The sequence below is a fragment of the Phyllobates terribilis genome, unplaced genomic scaffold, assembly GCF_046119375.1.
Source record: "Phyllobates terribilis strain yellow unplaced genomic scaffold, ASM4611937v1 Scaffold_3__8_contigs__length_932513732, whole genome shotgun sequence".
NCBI lineage: Eukaryota > Metazoa > Chordata > Amphibia > Anura > Dendrobatidae > Phyllobates > Phyllobates terribilis.
Window position 1 is genome coordinate 516,133,313 of NW_027362763.1, and position 26,756 is coordinate 516,160,068.

The window sequence follows — 26,756 nt, forward strand, 5'->3', positions numbered from 1 at the left end:
GGCGAGAGAGACACAAATCCAATCCAGCCGAGGCAGGGGAACACTGTCTGGGACAGTTTTCTCAGACCCGCTGTAATGCACACGCCCGGGCTGAGCGGCGTGTGCGTGTGATTGTAGTGATTCCACTGGACCGTGCCGGAGAGTGAATGCCTGGAGGGGCGTAACTAGGTATTCACCCGATCCAACCAGGGTCGCACGACGGCATACGACGCCAGTGCACCAAGGAGGAACCGAGCAGAGGGACCAGGTGCTACTCCAGGACAGACCCCGGACACGGCTGTTGACCCACACAGGGGAATACAGGAACAGACTGGTAGGCTGGCACACAGACTGGTGGGTATAGGCAGGCACGACTGGTATGCAGGCAGGCGGGTATGCAGGCAGGGGGGTACAGGCAAGCACAGCTAGAGTGCAGACAGGGAGGCACTAGCAGGTAGAAACACAGGCGGGATAGGACCCAGTACACACTGGGACTCAGGAACAATACAGGCAGAGGGGTACAGGCAAGCACAGCTAGAGTGCAGACAGGGAGGCACTAGCAGGTAGGGACACTGGCGGGATAGGACCCAGTACACACTGGGACTCAGGAACAGAACCACAGATGTGGTGGACAAACACAGCAGAGTGAGGCCGCCCAGAGAGGTGAGCGAGAACAGGGCAGGACAAGGCCGCCTGGAGCGGTGAGCAAGAGTAGAGCAGGACAAGGCCGCCAGGAGCGGTGAACAAAGGGTCAGAGCTGAGCGAGACTGCCGGAGCAGTGAGCAAGAATAAAGCAGGACGAGGCCGCCTGGAGCGGTGAGCAAGAGTGGAGCAAGACTGCCGGAGCAGTGAGCAAAAGGATAAGAGCGGAGCGAGACTGTCGGAGCAGCGAGCAAAAGGGTCCGAGCGGAGCAAGGCTGCCGGAGCAGCGAGCAAAGGAGTCAGAGCAGGCTAGAACCGCCGGAGCGGTGAGCAAAGGAGTCAGAGCAGGCTAGAACCGCCGGAGCAGTGAGCAAAGGAGTCAGAGCAGGCTAGAACCGCCGGAGCGGTGAACAAAGGAGTAGGAGCAGGCTAGAACCGCCGGAGCTGTAAGCAAGGCAGAGCAGGGGGGACAGGGCTCTGTTCACACGGAACAGACAGGAAGAGAAAGGCAGAGCCAGATACCCACAGGATACTTGCAGTGAAGTAGCGAGTGGACCACAAACTCACAAACGGGAGTACAGAGACAACAAGCAGGAGTTAGGTACAAGTTCAGACTCTGCAGAAAAAGGAAGGGAACGGACATAGAGGCCAAACAGGTAAAGGATAGGAAAGAGTTCAGACTGGAACTGAGTGTACGGAGGAGACCGACACTGCAGCGGGATACAGGAGCTGGTCTGGGAATACGGCCCCCAGAGAGGCTGGACGAACAGGCAAGGAGCGTGTTCAGACAGGACAGACAAGATACAGGAACAGGTCTAGGTAATCGGCCCCTAGAAGGCAGGAGGAACAGGCTAGGAGCGTGTTCAGACAGGACAGACAAGATACAGGAACAGGTCTAGGTAATCGGCCCCTAGAAGGCGGGAGGAACAGGCTAGGAGCGTGTTCAGACAGGCCTGGAAATACAGCCTCCAGGATAGGCAGACAAGAGAACACAGACAGGACTCAGTTCAGACACGGGAACTGATACCGCAAGGCAGGAGACATAGACAGGACTCAGTTCAGACACGGGAACTGATACCACAAGGCAGGAGACATAGACAGGACTCAGCTCAGACACGGGAACTGATACCGCAAGGCAGGAGACATAGACAGGACTCAGTTGAGACACGGGAACTGATACCGCAAAGCAGGAGACAAAGAACGGGACCTGGCACCTTCAGAGTGCAAGCACACACTGAAAGAAACACTATGCTCAGGCAGGGATTGATTGGAGCAGCTGAGCTATATACCAGGTGACAGACAGCAATAGGCTGAGGACGCACAAGGGGTGTGACCCACAGCAGGTACAAAAAGCAGGAAGTGATCGGGCGCCGCCCTTAAGCAGCAGAAACAGACACAAACAGACAGCATGGAGGGAAGCCAGAGAGACATTCTGGACTGGAGATCAAGTGCGCGCTCTTGCACAGTGGGAGATGGACCACCATGCAAGGACGCCACCAGGTATGTTACACCCTCCCATCGCACAGGCCTTGAGGCACGGGGTACTCTCACATGGAGGGAAAAGTTTCGGAAGATGCTGAGAGAGTACCTTGCCGACTCTGTCAAGTCCTCTGTGATTTCTCTGTGCCTTATAATTATTGGGTATCCAAGCTGGACACATGGCATGGACTGGCTCTCTATGCCTTGGAGGTCCTGGTCAGCCCTGCTGCTAGCATTTTGTCAGAGCGGAATTTTAGTGCCGCTAGTAGAATTATAACCGATAGGCACATCCGCCTGTCAACTGAAGATGCTGACTCTTGTAAAAATTAACAAGGGCTGGATTGGGCCAGACTTCTCAACACCACCAAATGATAGCAGTGTAACATAAACTCAAATACAGTGTTTTTTTGGGAGGTATAACTCAATTCCCATGCACCTCTTTATTCCCCCTCATGCATGGGTATATGCTTCCTGATTTTGTCTATTTGCTCTTGTCTTCCTCCTCCTTCTTCTCCTCATCCTCATCCTCCACCATCATATCACCACAATATCTACCATATCACCATATCTACATCTCTTGCAAGGGGCATTGGAGTTCTTCCAAATTTTTGGCAGCCGTTGCATTCACTGCATAGGCAAGCAGTATGAGAGACACACTTCCTAATGGAACATTTTTTTCAGGAGGCCCTCCGACCTCTACGTCTCTTGCAAGGGGCATTGGTGTTCCTCCAAATTTTTGGCAGCTCATAAAGTAACTGCATATGCAATAACAGTATGGGAGACCCACTCTTTAATAATGGGAACAACAAAGCATAGCCAGCTGATGGCCCTCTAACAATATTGAGGGCTGACTGCTGGCCCTTTAAGAATAGTAAGGGCCGCTTGATGGCCCTATAAAATGGTCTTTGTGACTTTCAGAGTCTCTCCTTCATAAATGAAAGAGGATGTGTCTGATGATGTCTCACGCACCACATGGCCAGATAAGGTTGTAAAATGTTAAAATGACATTTACCGGTGAATGTATTTTTCACCGTTGAAAGCAATGCAAAAGTGCAAAAACACATGAAAAATGCTGCGTGTGAACATAGCCCAAGATGTGGAGGAGCATTTTTGTTTTTGTATATTTATTTTGCCTTATATACAAGTCATTACCCTGGAAAGGATGTTCCTTAACATTTTTCCCAGGAAAATCCATTTTGATTTCGTTTTTGTATGTTTTATTGTGAGTCCGTAAAAGTGGCATAATACTCTGACATTGTTGACAGCAGCGCTAGAAAAATGCTCGAGTTTCCCACAGACTTACATTGGGCTCATTGCTCAGACCGAGCACTCGAGCATTTCAATTTGCTTGACCCGAGCAACGAGTACCCGAGCATTTTAGTGCTCGCTCCCCACTAATCATTATCACTCCAACTGTTCCAAACCGAAGGCCAAACAGGGAGAGCCTTCTATCCTAGGCAAAGAGGAAGGTATCACTCTAGGATTAACTCTTTCCTCAACTAAAAATAAATTACTCTTCTATATAAATGTTTCTTACGGTACCTCAGTGTTCTTGGGACAAGAACATATTGATTCCAGAGCAGCTGAGAATTATATGGAACTCTCTCTGGCCAAAAGGCTGAAAATCCCTTTGGTTTCTATTCAGTCACCCCAGAAACTAACCTCCATGAATGGCTTTACAATTCCAGATGGTCATATCTAATTCCAGACAGTGAAGATAACTTTCCAGATTGGTACACTGCATGTGGAGGCCATTCTTTTTTAGTTTTTCCACTCTCTGATGCACTGATGCTTTTGGGACTTCCTTGGATACAGATTCATTCACTGGTCATCCAACCGGATCGCCCAGTGGAGTCCATCTTGTTTTAGCAATTGTCTCAAAACTCTACCACAACCTCCTCCTGTGATACTCTGTTCAACATATACTGCATACAGAGCTCCTAATGTTCCTTACTCCTATCAGGACCCAACAGTTGTCTTCTCCCGGCATGGGACCAAAGAGAATTGCAGGGAAAACTTGACTGAGACTGAGTGTGTTCTTGCTTCTATGGTTATGGACTCAATTGGGAGGGGCCCTAAGAGGGGGGCACTGTTATGCAGCTGTACTGGATCCATGGTTTGCTTCCTTCACCTCAGTCCACTAAACTCTGTGGAGCCTCTTGTCAGTCTTGTCACCCTTATGTCTTGGCATTGCATTAAAACTTTTTTGTTGCTGGATCTTGGCTTACTATTCAGATTCTCTTGCACTCCACATGCCTGCCTGCATTTTCCTCATGTCCTCCGTCTGCCGGCAGTTTCCTGTACTCCATCTGCCTTTAAACCAGAATTAGATATTATCAAGAAACCCATATATTCATAAACCAAAGAAAAAAAACCCTTGAAAAATTCACTCTTTATTAAATATCTTTTAAAATTACCAATATACCACCGCAAGAATAACTAGACAATAGAAACAAGACATGAAAATAGATTACCAAGGGTCATTAGGGACAATAAGTAATCTATTAGGTCCCTATCCGGGTCCTATTTGCCCCTGCCTGACTGCAGGGATCAGTTCCCTAATTAGTGCACGAGATAGGCTCCCCCGCTCCGCATAGGCTTACCCTAATGGTCCCTAATATACCCTATAGATAATATCTGCCTATATTGTATACAGGTAGATTGTGATGTCACATTTGCAAATTAATATTCTCAGGTATAGACAGAGTAGTATATAATTATAAAAATTCTCTTGGGGCATAAATCTGGCCCTATCAACGTCCCTATCTGACAGTGGATGTGAACCCTATTATCGTCGACTCACCCTATAAATCACTATTGGGCCCTGCATTGCTCATGGGATTAGGGGCTACCAAAGATAAAGAGGAAAAAGATGTATTTATCCCCACTCTAAGTGACACCACATCCACCCTCCCCACACATACACGCATATACCAAGGGTGGAGGTGTAAAGGTTGCAGACACTAGCCAACTCAGGATATACAGTTGGTCCAAAGAATTAATAAAAAGACAACAATGGAAGCAGCTTCTTATAATAGGACATATGATGCATTACTGCAATTCCAAAATAGGATATATGATACACAGTACAAATATAGCATCTCCAAAATTTATATACAATGGCAAGCTGATATCCAAAACTGAGTTCAATTTCTTATATCCTAAATTCCCAGTAACGATTATGTTCTACTCATTACCTAAGATTCATAAAGGACTTGACCCAATGAAAGGTCGGCCTATAGTATCCAGCATTGATGCTTTGTGCCAGAATTTGAGTGTTTACTTGGACTGGATATTGCGCCACTTTGTCATCACACTACCCTCCCATCTGAGAGACACCCTGGACCTGATAAATAAATTAGAAGGGATGGTGATTGAGAAAGATGCAGTCTTAGCGTCAATTGATGTGGAATCGCTGTGTATCAGGCATCAAAGCAGTGGAATATTACCTTACCACCAGAGGTATATATCATAGACCACATAACAGGTAAGTTCTTAAATTACTTGAGTTTATTCTTCGCCATAAGTTCTTTACCTTCAATGGGAGGTGCTTCCACCAGCTCAGAGGCATGGCGATGGGGAGCCCTTGTGCTCCAACTTATGCCAATCTGCTCCTGGGCTGGTTGGAGGATACCATCATGTTTGGAGATGATGAGGTGACATGGAGTCCCCGGATTACATACTGGGGAAGATACATCGATGATGTATTTGTGATTAGTGTTGAGCCACCCCCGTAGTGTTCGAGTTCGGTTCGGTTCGTCGAACACCCGTGTGTTCGCCGAACTGTTCGTCGAACTGTTCGTTGAACACCTTCGAACACCGTTAAAACCAATGGCAGGCAAACAAAAACACATAGAAACACATAGAAAACACCTTCAAAGGTGTCCAAAAGCTGACAAACTGCTCAGAAGACACAACTAACACATGGAAAAGTGACAAGTACATATAGTCATACGAAAAGAAAAGAGGTGGAGGAGTAAAAGGAGGGGGAGACACAGATATAGGCATGTCATGCCCTTCTAAAATCCAAAAAGTGAGAAGCCGACACGTTCAGTCCGCTTCTGCCCGTGCCACCTCCGTGTCGCCGGGTTTGTGCCAGAGCCGCGGTGAACCCTGACGGCCAGCCCCCCTCTCCCAATACTGGTGCCTGTCCGCTGGTGGGTCGAGCGAGCCCCCCTGTGGTGGAGGCAGCTCTAAGCTTTTTAATTTAAATTGTCTCTCTAATTTGAATTAATACACTTTAAATCCATTTACAAGGATCTATTGGAGGGCAAGTCTCATGCCAGCAGCCGCGTAATTCCAGCTCCAGTAGCGTCCACTAAAGCTGCTGCAGTTAAAAAGCTTTTATAAGGATCGAGCTCGGCTGTCCACCGCAAGGCATCCTACTGCCAGTCCGAGCCCCTATGCCTTGGGGTGCCTCCTGATGCTCTTCACTGAGTATCCCGTGGTCCTGAAGCATTTCCTTTGAAAAAATGAAGTGTCCAAACTACAGGTGGTGTAGCTTGCTTAACAGCCAGGATAATCCGCTGACTAGCAGACACTGCTACTAGGCACAAAGTATTGTATGTAAATCACCGGAATAGTCATGCTGATAATGGCATCATCAGCACTAAACATCTTCGTCGCCATTTCAAAACTGTGCAGAAGGGTGCATAGGTCCCTGATCTGAGACCACTCCTCCAGCGTGATTTGCCCCACCTCTGGATCTCGTTGGCCCAGGCTATACGTCAGAACGTATTGCACCAGGGCTTGTCGGTGCTGCCACAGTCGCTGCAACATGTGCAGAGTTGAATTCCACCGGGTAGGCACATCGCATTTTAGCCGGTGAAGTGGCAGGCCCAACGACTTCTGTAGAGATGTAAGTCGCTGAGCTGCGGGATGCGAACGGCGAAAGTGAGCACACAGCGACCGTGCCCTCTGCAGAAGGCCATCTAGTCTGGGATAGTGGGCTAAAAATTGCTGGACAACCAGGTTCAACACGTGAGCCATACAAGGCACGTGTGTGACATTGCCCCGGCGAAGGGCCGCACCCAGGTTTGCAGCATTGTCGCACACGGCCTTCCCTGGTTTCAGGTCCAGTGGAGACAACCATTCATGAAATTGGTTCTCCAGAGCTGACCACAACTCCTCAGCTGTGTGACTCACATTTCCCAGACATTTCAATGTAAAAACCGCCTGATGACGTTGAGCCCTACTGCCAGCATAGTAAGGAGGTGTGCAGGATCCCTTCTGCGCAGTTAGAAAGCTTGTGGCATGACCAGACAGGCTTTGGGTGCAGGTGGAAGACCGAGAGGAGGTTGAGGAGGCAGAAGCAGTGGAGGAACTTTGACATAAAGAGGATTGACGCACAACTCGTGGGGACGGCAAGACTTGGACAGCAGCCCCTTGTCCTGCTGTCACCATAGTTACCCAGTGCCCAGTCAGCGACATGTAACGCCCCTGTCCATGCCTACTCGTCCAAGTGTCTGTGGTGAAATGCACCCTGTCACACACAGAGTTTCTCAAAGAAGCGGTGATGTTGTGTGCGACATGCTGGTGGAGCGCAGGCACACCTTTCTTTGAGAAGTAGTGCCGACTGGGCATCTGGTACTGGGGCACTGCGACGGACATAAGGTCTCGAAAATCCTCTGTGTCCACCAGGCGGAAAGGCAGCATTTCTGTAGCCAAGAACTTGCAGATGGTGAAATTCAACCTCTTAGCTTTCTCATGGCTAGGAGGAAATGGTCTTTTACTTGTCCACATCTGAGGGACCGAGGGCTGGCTATTGTGCTTAGACGGGGTTGATAAGGGTGTCCCCGGCAAACTGCCGGTCTGTGAGGAAGATGCAGGCGGACATGTTAGGTTGCCTTGATCCAAAGGTGGTGCTATCGATGTCGGACAGCGCTCAACACCAGCTGGTGTTACCACCTCCAAAGAAAATGATGACCTGCCAATCACGCTGGCTGTTGCGGGTAAAGAGGTGGCAGGTCTGCGCCCCAAAACAGGTGTGACTGCTGTCCCCCCAGTCACAGAGGATGAAGAGGCCGCGGATGCACAAGATATGGCAGACGGTGGTTGGCCCGGCCGGCTAGGACGCATTGTAGCACACTGAGCTTCCCACTGCAACTTATGCTTCATGTCCATGTGCCGGTTCATGCATGAAGTACTCAAACTATGTATTTTTTGGCCTCTACTTAGCTTTTGCTGACAAATGTTACAGATAACACGAGTTGGGTCATCTTTATCGATCTGAAAAAATGCCCAGGCTATGCAAGGCTTAGCACCCATGCGACCTGAAGAGCCACCACGACTTGTGGTGAGAGGCAGAGTTGTGTTTGCGGATGCAGTTGTTGACGTGCTTCCAGTACTACGTCTCTGTCCAGGAAGGCGCAACCTGACCTCGTCGTCACTAGCATCTTCCTCCACCTCCTCTGCTGACCTCATCTCTTGGCTGTCTGTGGGTTGACAGTAAGTGGGATCTCCAACCTCATCATCATCACCCTGTGCGTTATCACACCCGTCGTCCTCAGAGCCAACCTGTTCCTGCCCTGACAAAAAACTAAAGCTGTCGCTCCAATCAGGTATTTGAGTCTTATCATCGTCTTCCTCATTGTCTCCACCAACAGGAGTTACAGTTTGGGAATGAGGGTCTACATTATGGTCAGAACCTTCTGCGTCTGGTCCAGGATCCGACTCATAAAGATTCTGGGCATCAGTGCAGATCATTTCCTCGTCTGGATTCACAGAAGCGCTGGAGTCGACCTCTGATTCCCAGGCTATAGTATGAGTAAACAGCTCTGCAGACTCAACCATCTGTTCTACCTCATACTCAGACGGGCAGCTGGAGATTTGGGAGCTGTGAGGAAGCAAGTGCGATTGGGGTGACACCTTTGAGGACTGGAGTATTTGTGATGTTGAAGTTGATGTGGAGGAGAGCCCACTTAAAGGAGCACTTGATATCCGTTGAAGCACCTGCTGTTTTTTTGCCTCATCTGGAATTTGTAGCGATTGGCGTGGCCGTAAGAAAGGGATCTTATCACATTGTCCGCTAAAAGAAGTAGACATTTTAGTTTGTCTGGAAGATGGTCTTTCTTCTGCAGATGTTACTGTTGCTTTAACACCTACCCCACGGACACAACCTTTTTTCCCCTTCCCAACACACCTATTCCCCTTTCCACCAGCAGCATGCCTTTTTCCACTCATTTTGGTGGTTAACTAATTAACAACTCTGGAGTTGTTTGCACAAAAAAACAATGGATGGTAACCTAGCAGAGCTGAGTGGCCAAACTGTGGTATTAGGCCAAAACTATTGGCTGGGTTAGATGCAGAAAAAAATTATATTCAATTTGCAACCTGATGGAGGTCAGTATAGATGGACTAATAGAGAAAGTCCCACACACTGCTAGAAGGCCAAATATTTTTTCAGAGCTAGATGCAGATAAAAATTATTTTTAATTTGCAACCTGATGGAGGTCAGGATAGATGGACTAATAGAAAAAGTCCCACACACTGCTAGAAGGCCAAATATTTTTTCAGAGCTAGATGCAGATAAAAATTATTTTTAATTTGCAACCTGATGGAGGTCAGTATAGATGGACTAATAGAGAAAGTCCCACACACTGCTAGAAGGCCAAATATTTTTTCAGAGGTAGATGCAGAAAAAAATATATTCAGTTTGCAACCTGATGGAGGTCTGTATAGATGGATTAATAGAACAAGTCCCACACACAGCTAGAAGCCCAATATTTTTTCAGAGGTAGATGCAGAAAAAAATATATTCAGTTTGCAACCTGATGGAGGTCAGTATAGATGGACTAATACAACAAGTCCCACACACAGCTAGAAGCCCAATATTTTTTCAGAGGTAGATGCAGAAAAAAATATATTCAGTTTGCAACCTGATGGAGGTCTGTATAGATGGATTAATAGAACAAGTCCCACACACAGCTAGAAGCCCAATATTTTTTCAGAGGTAGATACAGAAAACAATATATTCAGTTTGCAACCTGATGGAGGTCTGTATAGATGGACTAATACAACAAGTCCCACACACAGCTAGAAGCCCAATATTTTTTCAGAGGTAGATGCAGAAAAAAATATATTCAGTTTGCAACCTGATGGAGGTCTGTATAGATGGATTAATAGAACAAGTCCCACACACAGCTAGAAGCCCAATATTTTTTCAGAGGTAGATGCAGAAAAAAATATATTCAGTTTGCAACCTGATGGAGGTCAGTATAGATGGACTAATACAACAAGTCCCACACACAGCTAGAAGCCCAATATTTTTTCAGAGGTAGATGCAGAAAAAAATATATTCAGTTTGCAACCTGATGGAGGTCTGTATAGATAGATTAATAGAACAAGTTCCACACACAGCTAGAAGCCCAATATTTTTTCAGAGGTAGATGCAGAAAAAAATATATTCAGTTTGCAACCTGATGGAGGTCAGTATAGATGGACTAATACAACAAGTCCCACACACAGCTAGAAGCCCAATATTTTTTCAGAGGTAGATGCAGAAAAAAATATATTCAGTTTGCAACCTGATGGAGGTCTGTATAGATGGATTAATAGAACAAGTCCCACACACAGCTAGAAGCCCAATATTTTTTCAGAGGTAGATGCAGAAAAAAATATATTCAGTTTGCAATCTGATGGAGGTCAGTATAGATGGACTAATACAACAAGTCCCACACACAGCTAGAAGCCCAATATTTTTTCAGAGGTAGATGCAGAAAAAAATATATTCAGTTTGCAACCTGATGGAGGTCTGTATAGATGGACTAATACAACAAGTCCCACACACAGCTAGAAGCCCAATATTTTTTCAGAGGTAGATGCAGAAAAAAATATATTCAGTTTGCAACCTGATGGAGGTCAGTATAGATGGACTAATACAACAAGTCCCACACACAGCTAGAAGCCCAATATTTTTTCAGAGGTAGATGCAGAAAAAAATATATTCAGTTTGCAACCTGATGGAGGTCTGTATAGATGGATTAATAGAACAAGTCCCACACACAGCAAGAAGCCCAATATTTTTTCAGAGGTAGATGAAGAAAAAAATATATGCAGTTTGCAACCTGATGGAGGTCAGTATAGATGGACTAATACAACAAGTCCCACACACAGCTAGAAGCCCAATATTTTTTCAGAGCTAGATGCAGAAAAAAATTATATTCAATTTGCAACCTGATGGAGGTCAGTATAGATGGACTAATAGAATGATGCTATGCCCAAAAGATTTTACTTCACTAGGTGCAGTAAAAAAATTGGTATTCTATACACAGGTGGTATATCTTGCAACACAGATAGGCTACTCCACTGACTAACACACTCTGCAATAGGCCAAAAAGGATTAGCTTTGCTAGATTCATCCAAATGCTGTGAAAAAAACTTGCACAGCACTGGCACAGACCTGCCTGGCAAAAACTGATAGGAACTGATGTAACCTAGTCCTGAAAAGGACTCCAATTACAATTAGTCTTTACTCCCACAATCTATCTATTTAAGAGCACAGACCTGCCTGATAAAAGTCGTAGGAAATGCTGTAACCTAGTCCTTAAATGGACTGCAATCACAACTATTCCCTACTCCCAAGCTATCTGTAGATTTGTGCGAAAATTGGCTTGAAATTAACAAGGTATAGCGCACACAGCAACAGCGGTGCCGTCTAACACGCAGCTGCAGCAGTGAGAAAATGGTGGCGACGGGGAAAATGGCTTGGTCTTATAGGGCAAGGACATGTGACATACACTGCCAATGACACATGCCCTTGCTTGTGTGAAAAAAAGCACTTCGCTCCGTGTGTGCACTGCTGATAGGCTGACAGATTGCACCTCCCCACTGTAAATGCGGGAAAGATAAAAAAAAAATGGAGATCTTCATTGTTCCTGCAGAGATCCATCCCCTGCCCCTCCCCCCACCCCGCTGTACACTCAAACTGCGTATTAACATTAATTTTCATCATTACTGAGAAAAAATCCAGTTATGATTTTGGTGCACGAACAGTTATCGAACATAACCTCGAACAGCCGAATTTTTCTCAAATTGTTCGTGTTCGCCGAACGGCTCGAACACCGCCCAAAACAGCTCGAATTTGAGATTGGCGAACAGTTCGAGTAGAACAACGCTCATCTCTATTTGTGATATGGGTGGGAGATGAAGCATCATTTAAATCCTTTGTCTCTCACCTTAACGTCAATGATATAGGCCTTTCATTCACCTACGGGATTGGGGGAAACCAACTCCCATTTTTGGATATAATGATTAAAAAAGGGGAAGATGGGACTCTGAGTACATGTATTTTTAGGAAGCTGACCTCCACAAATAATTTTTTGCGCTAGGAAAGCTATCATCCAACAAATTTAATAAGTGGCATCCCAAAAGGGTAGTTCTTTCGACTAAGAAGGAATTGCTCAAATCTTAGGGACTTTAATATGGAAAGTAAATAATTAAGATGGAGATTTACTGAAATCATTTACTAAAATCATCAATAGTGCATATCATCAGGTATGTGCCGAGAATAGGTCTTCCCTGTTGGTACCAAAATCTAGACCAATGGAGGAATCTATGACCAGGATAATAGGCACATATGATGATAAGGTAGACCAGGTAATGAATATTTTGAGGCGACATTGGACTATCCTGAAGGCCGATCAAGATATAGGTAGTGCAATTCCACAAAGCCTTTCAGCCAGTCACATATAGGAGAGGGAAATACCTCAGGGACCACCTGGTCCAAAGTCACTACACAGCATCAAGATCAGGGACGCATGGCTCAATAGAGGCATTAATGGGACATATAAATATGGCTCGTGTAGTTTTTGTCGGTATATTATTGTAGGGAAAACATTCTCGAGTGCCTCTACGGGAAGGATGTATCACATGAGACATTTTGCTAACTGTAGGATGGCTGGCATTGTATATCTATGTACTTGTTTCTGCTCAGCAAAATATGTAGACAAGATGAAAAGACAGTTAAGGCTATGCATAAGCGAACAAATTGGAGACATAAGTAATCACAGAGAGACACTCCTTGCTCGTCACATTATACAACAACATGGAGGTGACATGAATGCAATCCGGTTTACGTTGATTGAGGTAGTTCCTCCTCCCGTACGCCAGGGTTATTGGGATAAGAAAATAATGCGAAGAGAGGCAAGGTGGACATATTGGCTTGATACGGTCAATTCAAAGGGAATAAATGAACATCTGAGATTTGTTAGTTTTATTTGAAGGGTTCCCTCTTATTTTTCATTCTTTTTCACTTGTATATATTCTTGATGTTGTGAAGTTTCAGTCTGATAGATGTATAAAACGAGATTAAGAATGGGAGACACCAGAATTTTGGTGTAGCTAATTAGCTTGATCCCAAAAGTATTTGTTGGATCCACAATATGAATGTTGTAATATGGCTTTATGGTCCTAAGATTTTAGACCACAAGGATAGAAGTTAAGACCTATTTAATGCTGATGGCCCTATATTGCAAATGGATTATCTGGATATGTCTTTTTTAGTGTTGAGCGAGCACTAAAATGCTCGGGTGCACGAAGCTCGGGCCGAGCTCACGGTGATACTCGGGTGCTCAACCTGAGCAACGAGCCCAATGTTTTGCGGCGGCACCCCCGGCAGTCTGTAGAAAGCCTAAAAAGTGCCCAAAACGATAGTGACAGTGCTCAAATGACATGGGGACAGCATGGGGATCGCCCCAGGAAGCATTTCTGACCCCCAGGTCACTGCTGTCAACAAACTTGCAGTATGGACAGGGAATTGCCTTGCACACACAACAGGGGGTTCTATTGCACGCACAACAGCGGAAGAAGCGGTGGTGACACCCGTTGACACTGGTCGTGGTCCCTGGGGTTCGCACCACAAAGTCGGGTGCTTTGCTGACATGTGCCTGATCATGCTGGTGGTGGTCAGGCTGGTAGTTTGGTCACCCCTGCTGATGCTGGCATGGCAGGTGGTACAAATGGCCTTTTGGGGGTTATCAGCAGAGTCTTTAAAAAACTTCCAGACTCTGGAAGACCTACCGCTTGTACTGGCACCGTCCCTCGTGTTGGTGTTACGGGGAACGGTTGCCTGCCTTCTGTCTGTGGCCACCACACTGCTTCTTCCTGCCTGTTGGGGTACTCTGCCTCCCTCCTCCTGTGTGTTGCTGGCCTCACTCTGCATGTCCTCCTGCCACGTTGGGTCAGTTACTAGATCATCCACCACCTCCTCCTCTTCCACTTGCGCACAACGATCCTCATCCCCATTTCCTGGCAATTGTGTCTCGTCATCGTCCACCTCTTGTGACAAATTGCCAGCGTCGACTTCCTGTGGCCGTGGCTGTTCAAATATTTGAGCATCGCTACATGGGATCTCCTCTTCCACCACTTCAAGCGGAGCAGGCGAGGGGCACAAATCTGGAAAAGGACCAGTGAACAGCTCTTCAGAGTGTCCAAGTTTGGGATCAGTTGCTGTCTGACGACACTCAACATGGTGGGAGGAAGGAGCATCAGGGTAGACTCACGGCTGCTAACATTTGACCGTGTGGAAGACAGACCGGATGTGGTGGTGCTCAGGTAACAGGAAGTATTATATGCTATTCAATTAATAACCTGTTCACACTGATCAGTTCGCAATACTGGCGTTGTTCTGTGCTTCCCTAGTAATTCGGTCAAGAAGTGGGAGCGAGAAGATGTGGCTGTTGGTTGTGGCACATTTTCACCTTTGCCACGGCCCCGTCCTCTGCACGCACCATCACCAGAACGTCCAGTTCCACGTCCCTTGCCACGCACCTTGCCCATTGTAAAGGAAGTAAAATAGCTTACCCTCGCACTATCAATGGAAAAAGGGTAATAGAAAGTAGATTAGAACCGTGGAAGAGGAAAACCACAGTTCTATTTCTCTGGCCTACACCCGACTCTTTTAAACAATCAGAACAATCAGGGATAAACTATTACTGTTTTTCTTTACGGAAAAAATACCAAAACCTGAATAATAGAGATTTTTTACCGTGGAATGGCAAAACCACAGTTATTGTTTACTGGGGTATACCATGAAATTTTAAATATATATATTTGCGGCTGAACAGTGAGCGACACACTCAAACTGTTTTTTTTAGATACAAAAGGCTCAAAACTGGACACTACAGAGATTTGACCCGTGGAACTGCAAAACCACACTGGGATTTGTCGGGCCTACAACAGACTATTTTCAACAGATATATTTTGGTGTCAGAACAGTCAGGAGACACTACTGTTTTTTTTTAAGGCAAAAAATATGAAAAGCAGAATAATAGAGATTTTTTACCGTGGAACAGCAAAACCACAGTTTTATTATACTGGTGTATACCAGACTTTTTTAAATATATAGATTTGCGGCTGAACAGTGAGCGACACACTCAATTTTTTTTTTTTAGATACAAAAGGCCCAAGACTGGATACTACAGAGATTTGACCCATAGAACTGCTAAACCACACTGGGATTTGTCGGGCCTACAACAGACTATTTTCAACAGATATATTTTTGTGTCAGAACAGTCAGGAGACACTGCTGTTTTATTTTAAGGCAAAAAATGCGAAAAGCAGGATAAGAGAGATTTTTTACAATGGAACAGCAAAACCACAATTTTAATTTACTGGTGTATACCAAACTTTTTTAAATATATATATTTGTGTCTGAACAGTGAGCGACACACTGAATTTTTTTTTTTTTAGATACAAAAGGCCCAAAACTGGATACTACAGAGATTTGACCTGTGGAACTGCAAAACCACACTGGGATTTGTTGGGTCTACAACAGACTATTTTCAAAAGATATATTTTTATGTCAGAACAGTCAGGAGACACTACTGGTTTTTTTGAAGGCAAAAAAAGCGAAAACCAGGATAATAGAGATTTTTTACCGTGGAACAGCAAAACCACAGTTTTAATTTACTGGTGTATACCAGACTTTTTTAAATATATATATTTGCGTCTGAACAGTGAGCGACACACTCAAACTGTTTGTTTTTTTACATACAAAAGGCCCAAAACTGGATACTACAGAGATTTGACCAGTGGAACTACAAAACCACACTGGGATTTGTCGGGCCTACAACAGACTATTTTCAACAGATATATTTTTGTGTCTGGACAATCAGGGAGACACGATTACATTTTTTTTTTTACTGCAAAAAATGCAAAAAGCAGGATACAGCAACCCCATAGTTATAATTTACTGGTGTATACCAGACTTTTTTAAATATATAGATTTGCGACTGAACAGTGAGTGACACACTCAAACACTTTTTTTTTATTTGTGTCTGAAAAAATCAGAGACACACTTTTTTTTGGGGGGGGGGACACCAATAGGTTAATAAGACGGGTATTTGTACAGTGTGAAGGAGGGAAAAAAAAAAGGATTTAGATGAAAAAAAAGGATTTTTACTGGCCCCCGAGACCTGGAGCTAAGTCCAGCAATTTCAGAAACAGGAGCACACAGGACTGTAATGCAGCGTTTGCTGGTATAACCACTGTGTCTTCTATACAGCCTGCCTGCCTGCCTGATATCTGGGATGGATATTAGTCCTGAGAAGGACTGTTTGTTTGTTTTGGCAGCCTTTACAGACCCTACACTAACTATTTCGCAGGAAAAATCTCTCCCTAGCTCAGCAGCGCTGTCCCTACACTGTCTAATCCGGAGCGACTGTGTCCAAGATGGCGGCGCCCGGTTTTAAATACTCGAGGTGACGCTGTGCGGCCAGCCAATCACTGTAATGCCTACAAACAACATGGCTGCGGCATTACAGTGACTGGCTGGCAATCCCTGCATGTTCATTTGCTCTGTAAAGAGCGCCAAACATGCAGGGCGGAGACCCGAGCTCCCGCCCGAGTAACCCGGAAATGCTCGGTGCTCGCCGAACATCCCAAGTAGCTTGATGCTCGGGCGAGTACCGAGCAGTGTCGAGCATGCTCGCTCAACACTAATCACCGGTCTAAATGAATCAATGCCTAAGTGTCTGTATATGGTCACCCAGTGGTTGTGAAATGATTTTCAGTCTGTCTTGTGCTTTGGAAACATGTTGCAATTCTTTTTTTTTTACTTTCATCAAATACAGCATATTTTTTGTTGTTGTCAAAGACATTGGAAACCTCAAGGTTTTAGGTTATACATCAGTAGTATATATCAGGAATCATTACAATTCATTTTAAAATGGATTTACCATACAAGTCATGGCTCCAATGGACACTAAAGCAATGGTAGTAATGAGCACACAACCCTAAGGCTATGCTCACACTTTGTCTTTTTTCCTCAATTTTTTTGACCATTCTATTAATTGTTTTCATAGTGCTTTGTCTGCCATTTTTGAGCGAACAAGCTTTTAGCTGCCTATTAAATGCTCCAGGCATTCAACTGTATCCTACATTTAAAAGTAGTAACATGTACTGTATATTCTGTCATTTTTCTGATGGTGCCCAAAACTTTACAATAGAATTCAATGGGAGGGATAAAAAGATGCCTGGAAGACACCCTGTAATCATTTTGAGCATTTTGGCAGTGTTGTCAGCGTTTTTGCTTCAATAAATGCTAACTACTGTATTGCTTTATGAATTTTAAAAATATTCAGAGGTGCAAGTAAAATACTCTAAAAAAAAGCTGACAAAAAAGGTGAAAAATGTCGAAAAAGGAGTCAGACAATTCCCCAAAATCTCTAAAAATAGACACTTTAGGCTTAAAAAATCAAAAGAAAACGAGCAATTCCTGAAGCACCTTCTGCTTAAAGTCATTTTTGTCTCCCAGAAAAAGACGTAGGGTAAATATACCCTACTGCAAGGTTTTTTAAAAGCTGCTGACTATATAGTTTAGACACATGATAGTTACAAGAAGATAGTGAAAACTAATAATTCTACTAGCAATTTTTTTAGTTTAATACTAGTAATATTATCATAAATATAGATCCTTTTCACGTGAACATTAGGAGACATTTTAACCTTTCTTGATCAAGTCTTACTAACTTCGGCTTAGACATTTGGGCCATCTTCTCCCAAACATTATCTTTTTGTGATGTATGGCGTTAATTATTAATCTCCAGCAAAAGATGTAAAATTTTCAAACTGAAGCTGAATTTATTTAAAATAAACTGATCAAGGAGAGTAGAGATTTTCTTTTCAACTCTACTTGGGGACTCAGTATGAAATCATTCATAACAAATGTATCTGGAATTTTTGAGTTTAGGAAATGTACGAGATGCAGTATGTAACATACCTGGCGGCGTCCTTGCATAGTGGTCCATCTTCCACTGTGCAAGAGCGCGCACTTGATCTCCTGTCCAGAATGTCTCTCTGGCTTCCCTCCATGCTGTCTGTGTCTGTTTCTGCTGCTTAAGGGCGGCGCCCGATCACTTCCTGCTTTTTGTACCTGCTGTGGGTCACACCCCTTGTGCGTCCTCAGCCTATTGCTGTCTGTCACCTGGTATATAGCTCAGCTGCTCCCATCTATCCCTGCCTGAGCATAGTGTTTCTTTCAGTGTGTGCTTGCACTCTGAAGGTGCCAGGTCCCGTTCTGTGTTCTCTTTTCTGCCTATCCTAGAGGCTGTATTTCCAGGCCTGTCTGAACACGCTCCTAGCCTGTTCCTCCTGCCTTCTAGGGGCCGATTACCTAGACCCGTTCCTGTATCTTGTCTGACCTGTCTGAACTCGCTCCTAGCCTGTTCCTCCTGCCTTCTAGGGGCCGATTACCTAGACCTGCTCCTGTATCTTGTCTGTCCTGTCTGAACACGCTCCTTGCCTGTTCGTCCTGCCTCTCTGGGGGCCGTATTCCCAGACCCGCTCCTGTATTCCGCTGCAGTGTCGGTCTCCTCCGTACACTCAGTTCCAGTCTGAACTCTCTCCTATCCTTTACCTGTTTTGCCTCTATGTCCGTTCCCGTCCTTTTTCTGCAGAGTCTGAACTCGTACCTAACTCCTGCTTGTTGTCTCTGTACTCCCGTTTGTGGTCCACTCGCTACTTCTCTGCTAGTACCCTGTGGGTGTCTGGCTCTGCCTTTCCCTTCCTGTCTGTTCCGTGTGAACAGAGCCCTGTCCCCGCTACTCAGCCTAGCCTGCTCTGACTCCTTTGCTCACCGCTCCGGTGGTTCTAGCCTGCTCTGACTCCTTTGCTCACCGCTCCGGCGGTTCTAGTCTGCTCTGACTCCTTTGCTTACCGCTCCGGCGGTTCTAGCCTGCCCTGCTTCTGCCCGCTGCTCCGGCAGTCCTGTCCTGCCCTGCTTCTGCCCGCTGCTCTGGCAGTCCTGTCCTGCCCTGCTTCTGCCCGCTGCTCCGGCAGTCCTGTCCTGCCCTGCTTCTGCCCGCTGCTCCGGCAGTCCTGTCCTGCCCTGCTTCTGCCCGCTGCTCCGGCAGTCCTGTCCTGCCCTGCTTCTGCCCGCTGCTCCGGCAGTCCTGTCCTGCCCTGCTTCTGCCCGCTGCTCCGACAGTCCTGCCCTGCCCTGCTTCTGCCCGCTGCTCCGGCAGTCCTGTCCTGCCCTGCTTCTGCCCGCTGCTCCGGCAGTCCTGTCCTGCCCTGCTTCTGCCCGCTGCTCCGGCAGTCCTGTCCTGCCCTGCTTCTGCCCGCTGCTCCGGCAGTCCTGTCCTGCCCTGCTTCTGCCCGCTGCTCCGGCAGTCCTGCCCTGCCCTGCTTCTGCCCGCTGCTCCGGCAGTCCTGCCCTGCCCTGCTTCTGCCCGCTGCTCCGGCAGTCCTGTCCTGCCCTGCCCTGCTTCTGCCCGCTGCTCCGGCAGTCCTGCCCTGCCCTGCCCTGCTTCTGCCCGCTGCTCCGGCAGTCCTGCCCTGCCCTGCTTCTGCCCGCTGCTCCGGCAGTCCTGTCCTGCCCTGCTTCTGCCCGCTGCTCCGGCAGTCCTGTCCTGCCCTGCTTCTGCCTGCTGCTCCGGCAGTCCTGTCCTGCCCTGCTTGTGCTCGCTGCTCCTGCAGCCCCGTCCTGCTCTGTTCTTGCCCACCGCTTCGGGCGTTCCCTCTCTGCTGTGGTTGTCTACCGCATCTGCGGTTCTGTGACCCAGTCTGTACTGGGTCTTAACCTTTCTGTGCTCCAGCCTGTCCTTTCGGCCAGTACCTCCCTGCCTGCATACTCGCCTGTATCCACCCATCTGCATACCTGCCGTGTTTGCTTATATCCACCAGTCTGTGCTACCCCTCTACCTGTATTGTTCCTGAGTCCCAGTGTGTACTGGGTCCTATCCCGCCTGTGTTCCTACCTGCTAGTGCCTCCCTGTCTGCACTCTAGCTGCGCTTGCCTTTACCCACCTGCCTGCATACCAGTCGTGCCTGCCTATACCCTCCAGTCTGTGCGCCAGCCTAACCAGCCTGATCCAGTAATCCCTGTGTGGGTCAACCCCCGTGTCCGGAGTTTGACCTGGAGTAGCACCTGGTCCCTCTGCCCGATTTCTCCCTGGTGCACTGGCGTCGTATGCCGTCGTGCCATCTTGGTCGGATCGGCCAGATACTTAGTCACGCCCCTCCAGGCACTCTCCGGTTCATGGTCCAGTGGAATCACTACAATCACACGCACACGCCGCTCAGCCCGGGCGTGTGCATAACAGCATGCTCAGGCCATGGTTCCCGTTGAGCCCCACGGCCTTCGCTCTCTGAGAAGTTTTCCAGCGAATACATGTATTAAAATAAATAAATAAATATTTTTTTTTTTCCTTTAGCTGAGTTCCAGGCGAATTACGCACCCGTCCAGATGGATCTATCTGCTCTCGTTCCCGCGGATCCGCTACGTTATTATGGGGATCCTAGACAAAGTCGTGCATTTGTGGAGCAATGCATGCTACACTTCAAGTTCTACCCTCTATGTTTTCCCACCGATCGGGTTAAGGTGGCATTCATTATGTCCTACCTGGCGGGTGATGCCTTGGAATGGATCAACCCCCTATATGAAACACAGGATCTGATCCTCCTGGACCTAATGGCCTTCCTGGTGGCCTTTCTAATGGTCTTCGATGATCCTAACCCGGAGGCTCCTGCTGAAGCTTCACTTCCCAATATCCCGGAGCAGCCCCAATGGGTAATGTGTGTGGGTAGCGCAATAGTCCTCCAGCCCAATGAGACTACTGCCCACCCAGAATCCTCACAGGGTGACTACGCTTTCCGGAATACTTCTCCCAACCTCAAGAGGCAGTCCAGACGTGCTAGACGTAGAGGCAAGCCGTCACGCCAGGGTCTGTCCTCCCTGAGACCTCCTGACCCCAACCTTGAAGTCCCTACTGAAGCTTCATCTCCCTGTATCCCGGAGAAGCCCCAACGGGTAATGTGCGTGGGTAGTGCACCAGTTCTCCTGCCCGAAGAGACTTCTGCCCATCCAGACTCCACACAGGAGAACTTCCTGCACCCGGCATCAGATGCTTCACCCACTTTAACCGGTGTGCATGTCCAAGGATGCTCCAAAGCTGTGGTTACCTCAGAGTCTGTGCACCTCTACTACCTGGCGGAGGACCCCCTGTTGCCTCCTGAATCCTCCGGGATACCACTCGATGACAAATGGAGAGAGAATTCTCTACACCCGGTACTCGATACTTTGTCCGCTTCGTCCTGTGAGCCTGACAATGGGTACCCCAAAGTGGTAGTTACCCCCGAGTCTCTACACCCCTCCGACCAGGCGGAGGACCTCCAGTTGTCTCCTGAACCCTTCGGGGTGCTACCTGGTAGCGAAAGGACAGAGACTCTCCTATACTCTGTACCTGATACCTCGCTCGCTTCGTCCAGTGAGTCCAACCTAGTGTACTCCGAAGCAGTGGTTACTCCCGAGTCTCTACACTCCTCTGACCAGGCGGAGGACCTCCAGTTGTCTCCAGAACCCTTCGGGGTGCCACCTGGTGGTAAATGGACAGAGACTTTCCTATATCCTGGATCGGATACCTCGCTTGCTTCGTCCAGTGAGTCCGACCTAGTGTACTCTGAAGCAGAGGTTACCCGTGAGTCTCTACACCCCTCTGACCAGGCGGAGGACCGCCAGTTGTCTCCAGAACCCTTTGGTGTGCCACCTGGTGGAGAATGGACAGAGACTTTCCTATACTCGGTACCCGATACCTCGCCTGCTTCGTCCAGTGAGTCCGACCTAGTGTACTCTGAAGCAGATGTTTTCTCTGAGCCTCTGCACTCTTCTGACCCGGCGGAGGACCTCCAGTTGTTTCCTGAATCCTCCGGGGTACCACCAGAAAACAAAGAGACAGTGACTTTTCCTCATTATGTACCTGATAACCCGTCTATTTCTTCCTGTGAGCTTGACAAGATGTACCTCGAAGCAGAGATTACCCCCAAGTCTCTGTCCCCCTCCAACCCGGTGGAGGACTTCCAGTTGTCTCCTGTACCCTCTGGGGTGCCACCTGAAAATATGTGGAGAGAGACTTCCTTGTGTGCTGTTCCTGGTACTCCACCCGTTTCGTCTGTTGCTAAGGGTGGCTGGATGGGAGGTAGCATCCTAGCTACCCAGAGGAGACCAGTTTTTCCGGTGGACAGGGGAAGTGATCTCTTCGAAGTGAAGAATTGGCCCTCGAATTCCCTGCGGAAGATTCTGGCAGGCCTGAAGAAGAGGGGGCGTAAGGGGGGGGGTACTGTAACATACCTGGCGGCGTCCTTGCATAGTGGTCCATCTTCCACTGTGCAAGAGCGCACACTTGATCTCCTGTCCAGAATGTCTCTCTGGCTTCCCTCCATGCTGTCTGTGTCTGTTTCTGCTGCTTAAGGGCGGCGCCCGATCACTTCCTGCTTTTTGTACCTGCTGTGGGTCACACCCCTTGTGCGTCCTCAGCCTATTGCTGTCTGTCACCTGGTATATAGCTCAGCTGCTCCCATCTATCCCTGCCTGAGCATAGTGTTTCTTTCAGTGTGTGCTTGCACTCTGAAGGTGCCAGGTCCCGTTCTGTGTTCTCTTTTCTGCCTATCCTGGAGGCTGTATTTCCAGGCCTGTCTGAACACGCTCCTAGCCTATTCCTCCTGCCTTCTAGGGGCCGATTACCTAGACCCGTTCCTGTATCTTGTCTGACCTGTCTGAACTCGCTCCTAGCCTGTTCCTCCTGCCTTCTAGGGGCCGATTACCTAGACCTGCTCCTGTATCTTGTCTGTCCTGTCTGAACACGCTCCTTGCCTGTTCGTCCTGCCTTTCTGGGGGCCGTATTCCCAGACCCGCTCCTGTATTCCGCTGCAGTGTCGGTCTCCTCCGTACACTCAGTTCCAGTCTGAACTCTCTCCTATCCTTTACTTGTTTTGCCTCTATGTCCGTTCCCGTCCTTTTTCTGCAGAGTCTGAACTCGTACCTAACTCCTGCTTGTTGTCTCTGTACTCCCGTTTGTGGTCCACTCGCTACTTCTCTGCTAGTACCCTGTGGGTGTCTGGCTCTGCCTTTCCCTTCCTGTCTGTTCCGTGTGAACAGAGCCCTGTCCCCCCTACTCAGCCTAGCCTGCTCTGACTCCTTTGCTCACCGCTCCGGTGGTTCTAGCCTGTTCTGACTCCTTTGCTCACCGCTCCGGCGGTTCTAGTCTGCTCTGACTCCTTTGCTTACCGCTCCGGCGGTTCTAGCCTGCCCTGCTTCTGCCCGCTGCTCCGGCAGTCCTGTCCTGCCCTGCTTCTGCCCGCTGCTCTGGCAGTCCTGTCCTGCCCTGCTTCTGCCCGCTGCTCCGGCAGTCCTGTCCTGCCCTGCTTCTGCCCGCTGCTCCGGCAGTCCTGTCCTGCCCTGCTTCTGCCCGCTGCTCCGGCAGTCCTGTCCTGCCCTGCTTCTGCCCGCTGCTCCGGCAGTCCTGTCCTGCCCTGCTTCTGCCCGCTGCTCCGGCAGTCCTGCCCTGCCCTGCTTCTGCCCGCTGCTCCGGCAGTCCTGTCCTGCCCTGCTTCTGCCCGCTGCTCCGGCAGTCCTGTCCTTCCCTGCTTCTGCCCGCTGCTCCGGCAGTCCTGTCCTGCCCTGCTTCTGCCCGCTGCTCCGGCAGTCCTGTCCTGCCCTGCTTCTGCCCGCTGCTCCGGCAGTCCTGCCCTGCCCTGCTTCTGCCCGCTGCTCCGGCAGTCCTGCCCTGCCCTGCTTCTGCCCGCTGCTCCGGCAGTCCTGTCCTGCCCTGCCCTGCTTCTGCCCGCTGCTCCGGCAGTCCTGCCCTGCCCTGCCCTGCTTCTGCCCGCTGCTCCGGCAGTCCTGCCCTGCCCTGCTTCTGCCCGCTGCTCCGGCAGTCCTGTCCTGCCCTGCTTCTGCCCGCTGCTCCGGCAGTCCTGTCCTGCCCTGCTTCTGCCCGCTGCTCCGGCAGTCCTGTCCTGCCCTGCTTGTGCTCGCTGCTCCTGCAGCCCCGTCCTGCTCTGTTCTTGCCCACCGCTTCGGGCGTTCCCTCTCTGCTGTGGTTGTCTACCGCATCTGCGGTTCTGTGACCCAGTCTGTACTGGGTCTTAACCTTTCTGTGCTCCAGCCTGTCCTTTCGGCCAGTACCTCCCTGCCTGCATACTCGCCTGTATCCACCCATCTGCATACCTGCCGTGTTTGCTTATATCCACCAGTCTGTGCTACCCCTCTACCTGTATTGTTCCTGAGTCCCAGTGTGTACTGGGTCCTATCCCGCCTGTGTTCCTACCTGCTAGTGCCTCCCTGTCTGCACTCTAGCTGCGCTTGCCTTTACCCACCTGCCTGCATACCAGTCGTGCCTGCCTATACCCTCCAGTCTGTGCGCCAGCCTAACCAGCCTGATCCAGTAATCCCTGTGTGGGTCAACCCCCGTGTCCGGAGTTTGACCTGGAGTAGCACCTGGTCCCTCTGCCCGGTTTCTCCCTGGTGCACTGGCGTCGTATGCCGTCGTGCCATCTTGGTCGGATCGGCCAGATACTTAGTCACGCCCCTCCAGGCACTCTCCGGTTCATGGTCCAGTGGAATCACTACAATCACACGCACACGCCGCTCAGCCCGGGCGTGTGCATAACACAGTATCAGACTTTTCCATCTCATGCACAATGTATTAACATCTGTATTATTTAATCCGGTAATATAAAGATATACATTGTCATAAAGGATGGAAACATTTATGTCTAGAGGCAATTTTGAAATGATATATAAAATATAATTTATAGATGCCAAATAAAGTGCAGCGGGATGAATTATGCCACTGAGAAATATTAGATTGCGCTTCATTCTTTGCATTTGCCAGGGCCCAATATAAAAAAGTCTTATGACATAACCCAAATACTCTGAACAGAATGAAGTGATATATCTTTGTAAATAAAACAGTTTGAAATATCATGCAAGGTGTTGATAAATCAGGATACCAGCTACAAGCAGTATATGGATTTTGGAGAGAGCGATACTGTTTATTATTGTCGTGTCCACATTTTTTATCTACTTTTTTCATTGCAGGGCAGCAGAAGGTCTTCTCAATAGAGTGAAGAAGCTATTTCAGGATCCCCATAACAAAACTACTGACTTAAATCTTGGGGTAAAGGACAAGTTAAGTCACCTTGAAGACAAACTGGATGATGTTTTGGACATGCTACGGGAAGCCCGGGAGAAAATAAAAGAATCCAACCAGCTCTCAGCTATCAATAAACACAATATGACGGCTCTGGAGGTCTGTCTATATTAATATTGGCAAACAAAATGTTCTCATTAATGTTTTATGCAGAAAGAAATTCATTTCACAGTAGTCTTGGATAATGTACAAATAGGTAACGGTTGACTGCAGACTGTCTTACATACTTACAGTTCTACACGAGTATGCCCAATTACTCTTCACTGATTTTGCATACACAGATATACAAGCCGGTATGTGTTATAAAACTAATTACACACAATCAGCAGTGGTTATTAGCTGTCACAAATACTCTGCCTAAACTGCATGCTCTCAATTTATTTTAATTGCAAATCCTCATTATGCTGTGCATTAAGGAATATCTAACTGACTGGCTTGGTGCAAATTTAACTTCTGTAAAGATAAATGCTCAAAGGCTTTACAAAATATGCAGATAATTCTAATGAGCATTTTATTCTGATTACACATGAAGTTATTCATGTATTATACAGCCAAAAATGTTTGATCATCACAGTAATCACTATAGGGGGAATTCAAAGAAACTTTTGTGCCCCAATCACAAGGATTGTACTGATTATAGTAAAGGTGTTTATTCATAACCCATATTAAAGGGGTTGTCCAGGCAGCAGATTGGTGGGGGTGCAATGTGACAGACCCCCACGAATATTATATTGACCTATCCATTAGATTGGTGTGACTCCGACAAATTGTACCCCCCCAAAACAGCTATTATTTGCTCTAGCGGCAATCAGATATAAATACATTGAACAGAGCCACACAGCTCAATACATTACATAACACCTTTGTTATTTTGAATAGAAGCTGTTCTGCAGTACTCGGCAGTGGCCACTACACATTTAATGGAACTGCACTTCGCAGATCCATTCTATGTTTTTGCATCCATAGCAGCTGCTTGGTATGGGGAGCACAATACGCAGTGGTAGGACAACCTTTTAACTAGCCAAGTAATTTCATTATGCATCATGTTTGATTATTTGTTTAGATGTGTACATTGTTGAAATTAGTGGAAAGAAAGGGTTCATTTAGGCCTTTACATATTCAGCTGTGGCAGATATTTGTGCCGCAATTAAAACCATAGTATTTTTTCCATGATTTTTTATAAATGCAACATGACCGGAAAGTGTGAGCTTAGCTTTACTAGGGCAG

At 47.6% G+C, this 26,756-nt stretch overlaps 1 protein-coding gene across 6 annotated transcripts in view; it reads left to right on the top strand.

Moving 5' to 3' along the window:
* The window catches only part of LAMA2 (laminin subunit alpha 2), a 1,447,346-nt gene that overhangs the window by 1,192,004 nt on the left and 228,586 nt on the right, over positions 1 to 26,756 (top strand). For all 6 annotated transcript variants that reach the window (XM_073676060.1, XM_073676058.1, XM_073676059.1 and 3 more), the window contains one exon: positions 25,418 to 25,628. In XM_073676060.1, coding sequence (XP_073532161.1) covers positions 25,418 to 25,628 — 211 coding nt within the window. The remainder of the gene's footprint in view (positions 1 to 25,417; positions 25,629 to 26,756) is intronic.